The 7916-nt window shown below is 40.0% G+C and overlaps 1 protein-coding gene across 1 annotated transcript; it reads left to right on the plus strand.

Moving 5' to 3' along the window:
• Positions 1-2671: 2671 nt before the first annotated feature.
• On the plus strand, positions 2672-3113 carry LOC119801071 (40S ribosomal protein S17-like). Its single transcript, XM_038311530.1, has one exon. It carries the CDS (start codon positions 2672-2674, stop codon positions 3077-3079), a length of 408 nt encoding a protein of 135 aa, XP_038167458.1. The 3' UTR covers positions 3080-3113.
• Positions 3114-7916: the final 4803 nt, after the last annotated feature.

Here is a 7916-nt window from a genome sequence, read left to right on the forward strand (position 1 = left end):
AAGGAGGTTGCACAACAAAGGGATGGCCAGTGTCTCATTACATGAATTAAAGAGTTATTTGAGTACATGGCTGTAAGTTTTTTGTTTTAATGGGCACAAATCAAAACAGAACTACACATGCAGAGGTCAGCATCAGGTCTCCTGGGCAAAGTGGACCTCTCTAGTAACATTAAATCTGAGATGGATATGCAGTAGTAGGTCTATAGGCCTTTTATCTGGACAAAACCTGGGTCCTCAGCTTGTAAATCAAGAATGCTTTTCTGTGTCAAAATGGCTTCAATGCTCTAGGCAAGCAAGAGATTTCTTCGTGACTGATACAATTTCAAGTGACAAATTCTTCTTACATTGGATAATTTGGAGAACAAAGTTTCTCTCTGTGTAAAGTATCTGCTGTCTCTTGCAGGGGATGCTTCAGAGCCATGATATGTGGGGCAGTAGTGATTCCTATTAAATCTGTGTTCAGCTTTACCTATGGCTTGTGACTTGTAGGGATAACTGTTAAAATCCACATACCTTTTTCTCTTTTCAGACACAATATTTTCCCCACAAAGATAACTTGGGGAGAAAGATGGAGCAGTTAAGAGTCCAGATGGCCTCTCAGTGTGTTCATGTGTACTTGCCTATTCATTAACTTGTTAAAAATACTTTTGAGTGCTTATTGTATGCCATGTCCTTTGCAAAACTCTGGGACCCCAGCAATGGACAAAGGCAAGGAATTGTGCTCAAGAAAGCTAAAAGGTGACTGGGAGAAAGTATGTATCAATACACAACTGTAATAGTGTACAGACAGTCTGCAGCTGTACTTGCAGGTAAGGTTCAATGGACATTAACCCTATCCTGGGAATTCAGGAAACAGAAACACATTGTCAAATTTATATGCTCTAGAAGACTGATAAGCAGGTAGGGGACTAGCTCAGGGTAGAAGTAAAAGGACTTTGGAACAGAATCTTCTAGGGTTTTGGCTATTGTTTCTGTTTGTTTTGGATTTTGAGGCAGGGTCAGTTAAAAGCACTGCCTGCTCTTCTAAAGGTCTTGAGTTCAATTCTCAGTAACCACATGGTGGCTCATAATCATCTGTAATGAGATCTGGTGCCCTCTGGAGGAAGAGACCTGGTCAGTCATCCTCATCAACTTAAACCATGAAACCAATACTGACAAGTTCAACAGAATCACCATATATGGGCAGCTTATGCATGCTTAAGCATTGTCAGGACATAAACTCCAATTTTGAAATTTCTTCTTATATTGCTCAGGCTGGCCTTGAACTTGATGTCCTGCAGTCTCAGCCTCCAGATTACTTGCAGTGATGGAGCTGTGGGCTGCATTCCCGCCTGGCTCCTGGCTGCCTGGCTAGCTTATGCCCTGAAATAATTACATGGAAACTGTATTCTTTTAAACACTGCCTGGCCCATTAGTTTCAGCCTCTTATTAGCAAATTCTCACATATCTTGCTTTAACCCATATCTAATAATCTATGTAGCACCACGAGGTAGTGGCTTACCAGGAAGATTCTAGCGTACGTCCCTCTTGGGCCAGAGCTTCATCGCATCTGACCCAGAGAGAAAAGGCATGGCAATTGCCTGAGGCATCTCCCTCACTCCCAGCATCCTGTTCTGTCTACTACACCCACCTATGTTATGACCTATCAGGCCAAGCAGTTTCTTTATTAATTAACCAATGAAATCATCAGATAGATAGAAGACACACCTACATCAGTTACTGGCATTGAGCACAGTTGCCACCACAGCCAGCTGAGTCCTGGTGTTAGAGTTCTGTGTAAATAGGAGTATCCAAGTGAGCAGGAGACAAGCTCCTGGTCTTTGTGTATGTGCACAGAAGAGGGTGCTGACTCACAAAATGTAAACAATGGTAAAACGTGAGTAAGCTATTTAATGTGCTAGATAATAAACTAAAGAAGATTGAACGAGGTAGTGAGTCAAAGATCAAATGACTGTCATGACATCTCTGAAAATGTGCAGAACATACTGTGACTTTCTTTGGGGTTAGATTACAGAAGCGATGCTTGGTTAAGCTGCTGGGAATCCCCTAGCCTACATCTGCCCTGACATTGACCTCACCCACTATTTCCTTCTGTTGCCTTTTTAATTTGAGGGGACACGGCCTTCAATAAATCTCTCACTCCACAACAGATCTGGATTCCTCACTGATAAAAAATCTGTCTGAACAAAAACAGTTTCTTGAAGACACCAATAGTAGCTGGAAAGTTTAACTTGGAGCCTTCAGAACTTAAATATTTTAGGTTTTCCTTGGCCTGCCCATACTTTACATCAAACCAAAGGTTGAGTCAAGTACTTACTTCTTACCACATTCACCTTCTCACTCACCCACCCCTGTCCTTATGGGGTAAAACCTTGTGGAAACCATGTTACTAGTCATAGGATCTAGGGGATCTTCAACCACTTGGTGTGGAGAGAGGTTTAATGTCCTGAATTCATGAACCAGTTGAATTAAGTATTTTTTTTAATTTCTTCTCTCATATATTATATCCCAGTTGCAGTTTTTCATCTTCTCTTTCCTCCTAGCCCTGCCCCCCATTCACTCTTCTTCCATTTCCCTTCAGAAAAAGGCAGGTCTCCCAGGGAAATCAACCAAACATGGTAAATCAAGTTACAATAAAACTAGGCAGGCTCTTTTACTGGGACCCGTCAACATGGGCCGCGTCTGCACCAAGACCGTGAAGAAGGTGGCCCAGGTCATCATCGAGAAGGACTACACTCGCCGGGGCAATGACCTCCACACCAACAAGCGCGTGTGCGAGGAGATCGCTATCATCCCCAGCAAGAAACTCCGCAACAAGATAGCCAGCTATGTCACGCATCTGATGAAGAGGATTCAGAGAGGCCCTTTCAGGGGTATCTCTATCAAACTGCAGGAGGAAGAGCGAGAAAGGAGGGATAATTACGTTCCTGAGGTCTCAGCCCTGGATCAGGAGATCATTGAGGTAGATCCTGACACCAAGGAGATGCTGAAGCTTCTGGACTTCGGCAGTCTCTCCAACCTGCAGGTCACTCAGCCTAGAGTGGGGATGAATTTCAAAACACCGCGTGGAGCCATTTGAGTCTGTTCTGTCATTTTCAATAAACCTGGAAACAGCAACAACAACAACAACAAAAACTAGGCAGTTCCCATCATATCAAGACTGGAGGAGGCAACCCACTAGGAGTAAAGGGGTCCCAAAAGCAGGAAACAGAGTCAGAGATATCGCATGCTCCCCCTATTAGGAGACCCACAAGAAGACCAAGCTACAAAACTATAGCATATATGTATAGAGCCTAGGTTAGAGTCAAGAAATTTCCATGATTTTTGGTTCCGTTTCAATGGGCTGCTATGAGTCCAGGTTTGTTGATTCTGTGTGGTTTCTTGTGGCAACCTTGATCCTTCTGGCTCCTACAATCCTTCCCTCTTCCTCTGCCCTTCCACAAAATTAACTGAGCTCAACCCACCATCTGGTTGTGGGATTCTGCACATCTGTTCCCATCAGTTAATGAATGAAGGCTCACTGGTGATCATTCTGACAGGCTACTGTTTCTGAGTATAGCAGAGTATCATTAGTATGATTTTTTTTTTGCCAACCTGTTTGGTTCTATCCTAGATCTCTGAGCTGTCTGGTCTCTGGTTCCTGGCCCTCCAGGCAGTATCTGTGGTGGGCTCCCTCTTGTGGCATGGGTCTCTAGTAGTATCAGTCTTTGGTTGGCCACTCCCACAGTTTATGTGCCATCAGGTTAGTTCTTTCTTTATGAAACACCTTGAATTTTGTACACCAGATACAACCACCTAATCAAAATGACTATGGTTAAGCACCATAGGTTTTGTTAGCTTGAATAATAAATGTTGATTTTATCTAATTTGTAAAACAAGGTGCTCAATATTTAGCAAAATGATGCTGGTAATAGGCTTTTCACTAGTGAAGCTGGTGACTAATGTAAATGGTAAAGCATCCCCAACCATGAGTCATATAAAACAAGCATTAAGGATAAATTAACTTTTCCAGCCTACTTTTTACTCTCACTCTTAGGTAGAGGAAAGAATACATATGCTTAAAAGTATGCTAAAATAAAAATGTATGCCTATATATGCTGAAAGTATGCAAAGAATTTTCATATTAGCACTGTATATGACAACCTGAAAATAGAGTTCATTTCAGTGCCAATCTACAATAGAATATATGAATAATTTGCTGGGTGGTGGTGGTGTGTGCCTTTAATCCCAACATTTGGGAGACAGAGGCTGGCGGATCTCTATGACTCTGATGCCAGCCTGATCAACAGAGCAAGTTCCAGGACAGCCAGGGTTACACAGAGAAACACTGTCTTGAAAAACCAAAAAATAAAAATTAATAAAAAGAATATGTGCATAATTTTATTTTTCCATAATGAAATATTGGATGATTATGCAAATGACCAAACCATGGCCATACACAGCAAAATGAGTGCATTTCGCCAGCATAAAATTGAAATAAAACTCAGACATCATGTTACATTTCTCAATTTAAATATTTTGTAAAATTAATGATGATATGCTATCATTCATGTAAAACACTTAAAGGAATTGAAAACACACATAATTAAATAAGACATTAATATTTGAAACTATGAACTGTATACAAAATATATGCCTCCCCTTGTAAATATACACTGACATGTTTCTAGAATGGAAGGTGAGGTTGAGATTTCAATAAGAAAGAAGTGGGATAATTGAGTAGACACAATTAAAGGAGCCTTGTCTTAAAAGAAAAGGGAATGCATGGAAAGCTGATATGGGATTCCCATATGTATGCTGTGAATATGTTTTATTGTCATTGGTTAATAAAGAAGCTGCTTTTGGCTAATGGCTTAACAGAATACAGTCAGACTGGAAAAGATATATATAGAGAGAGTAGACAGATTCAGAGAAGACACCATGTCACCACTGCAGGAGACAGATGCTGGATACGAGACAGAACCTTTCCTGTAGAGCACAACCACGTGGAGATACACAGATTAATAGAAATGCGTTAATTTAAGATCTAAGAGATAGCTAGGAACATGCTAGAATCATTGGCCAAGCAGTGTTGCAATTATATAGTTTCAGTGTGATTACTTCGGGTCTGGGAAGCCAGGAAATGAACAAGCAGCCTCTGTCTACAGGAAGCAGAAGCAATAGTTCAGCTGTTCCTCACAAGGAAGCTGGTGTAAGCTCCAGACCTAAAGAAAGTAGCAAAGCTGTTACCAAAACCCAAGGCAGTGTGGTTTCCTGGGGAGGAGTTTAGATGAGAGACAGAGCTTTATAACCATAATCACAGGGAGGAAAACTGGGACATTGTGTAACCAGCTCCCTCTCTCCAGGCTTTTGCTAGGTCTCACCAGTAGGCAAACCCAATTGGGAACGAGGGGTTCTACTAATGTGATCCAGTAGATTAGCACATCAGACAGAAGGCAGCAGCATAGGACTAGGGTGTGGCTGTAGGGAGTTCTGGAACATTTTTATGTGTTTCCTTATTGTTTTAATGTTACAATAATATGAGAAATGCTTTAACACTGAAAAAACAATGTCAACATATGCTAAGGGATGTATGCATGTATTTCCTTTTTAAATGAGTATTTAAAAGTATGTGAGAGAAAAAGAGGTAGAGGAAGAGTAGACTTTGTAAGAGAATGTATGAAACATAAGTGTGCAGGTACAGATTTTTTGTGTGTATGTTTGTGTGTATGCATGTGCTTGAGGATATACATGTTGAATATGTATATGAGACATGGGAATAGGATGCATATGGCAGAATATGCCTGTGAGTCTATGTGAAAGTATCCAAGTAGATTCGATAGTATACGCATGTGTATATATGTGATTATGTATATGAAAATGTGTTTGAATAGGTGAATATATTAGTGGTATGTTGCTTACAGTATTCAGATACACATGATGTACAAAGATAGGTGTAAGATGATGAAGTAAAAGGTATGTTAGACAGTGAGATTTTGAGAGGGGTTAAAAAATTGTGCTTGTTATTGTTTTTTTTTTTTTTTTTACTCTTTTGGCTCTTTTGGGGGGCCCCACCAAGCTCCCAAATAATCACAGAGGTATATTCTTACTTGTGAATGCCTGGCCTTACCTTGGTTTGTTTCTAGCCAGCTTTTCTTAACTTAAATTATCCTGTCTACCTTTAGCCTCCAAACATTTATCTTTCCTAATCTATATACCTTTCTTTACACCTTACTTTGTGGCTTGCTGTGTAGCTGAGTGGCTGGTCCCTGCCATCCTCCTTTTCTCCTTTTGTTCACGTATCTTTCTGCTCTTCTTCTCTTCCTATTTGTTGTCTCTGCCTGACAATCCACCCATACTTTCTCCTGCTTATTGGTCATTCAGCTCTTTATTAGACCATCAGGTGTTTTAGGAAGGCAAAGTACCACAGCTTCACAGAGTTAAACAAATGTAACATAAAAGTGGCAGAATAAAAGAAACATTAAATCTTTCTGCAGTTAGAAAGGCACTAAATATTTTACTTTGTTCTCTTCACTTCAAGAACATAAGAAAATATGCATTGTACCTTTTGGATGCTCTGTAAAAGTATTTTTTGACTATTAAAATGTAAGCCAGTCCATTGTAACTGTCTTAGAGAAGTTCTCAATATGCTGTCTGTGTAGCTTTCATTCTGAGAATTTCTCTTCTCTTTTAACCCTCATGTTGATGCCTATATTAAAATATCTTTAGCTAACGCCACCTCTGCTTAAAGCTGACTAGTTATGAACTTCTTTTCTGCGTTGAAGCCACTAACCCCAGTTTGACCTGAGTTCAGGTCCCTAATAAAGAGAACATCTCAGCCTGTAGTATTGTGCCTCCTTCTCTGGCCTAAACCCCAATGTTTATGTAATAATATTTCTTTTAACTGTGTAATAAACAACCTCTATAAGGAATTGAAAGAGACCTTGGGTTACTGTACACAACTTCATATTTTTGTGTATTGCTTCATTTCCCTGATAATGGATATGAAAAGCCACCAATTCTAAGCAATCTTGTTATGAAAGAGCTTTTGGTAGTAAGTGGCTGAAATATTTTATACTTTTAACTTATTTTAAGAGCTTCAGTTTCCTAAATTTAACATGTTACTGCCTATGATTGGTACCAATTATTTCACATTGTCATATGTGGGCCTCTGTCATCATGTAACTGGAATTGATTGCCTGGAGTCATGAACACTTAGTTTAATTTTATATAACAATTTTTAAAAGTCATTCTCTATATCATATATTTACTTCACACTTAGTAAACAACCTTATCTATTAAACTGCAAACTGGTTGTTGTGATTTGCAAGTGAATGGCCCCCAAAGTGTGTGGCACTCTTAGGAGTTATGGTCTTGTAGTACACGTGGGCTTGCTGGAGGGAAGTATGTCACTATGAAGGCAGACTTTGAGATTTTATATGTGTTCAAGCCATGCCCAGGGTCTCAAATCATTTCCTATTTCCACTGACCTGTAAGTCAAGATGTTGAACCCCCAGCTACTTCTCCTGTATCATGTCTGCTTGCCCACTATCAAGTCGCATCATGATGATAATGGACTAAACTTCTGTAAAAGTAAGCCAATCCATTTAAATGCTTTCCTTTATAACAGTTCCCATGCTCATGGTGTCTCTTCACAGACACAGAAACCCTAAGACACTGGGAAAACTCTGCTGCAAATGCCTGTAAGCTTAGTTGAACTCCTGGTGTTATTGGTTACAGAAAACATGTCAGTCATCGTTGAAGGTGCAGACGCCCAGAGATGCCTTTAGTTGTTTGAGGAGTCTCCTTTGTTTCCTCCAATCACTTCAATATCAAGTCGACTCACTTCAAACTGTCTTAGTAACTGGAAAAAGTGAACACCCAGTCTTTAAAATCCATGAGTCATTCTCCAGGATAAAAGAAGAATCAACACACCT

The sequence above is a fragment of the Arvicola amphibius genome, chromosome 1 (genome assembly GCF_903992535.2).
Source record: "Arvicola amphibius chromosome 1, mArvAmp1.2, whole genome shotgun sequence".
Taxonomy (NCBI): Eukaryota; Metazoa; Chordata; class Mammalia; order Rodentia; family Cricetidae; genus Arvicola; species Arvicola amphibius.

Excerpts from the sequence above, each read along its gene's own strand:
- LOC119801071 (XM_038311530.1), top strand. The coding sequence starts at position 2,672 with ATGGGCCGCGTCTGCACCAAGACCGTGAAGAAGGTGGCCCAGGTCATC.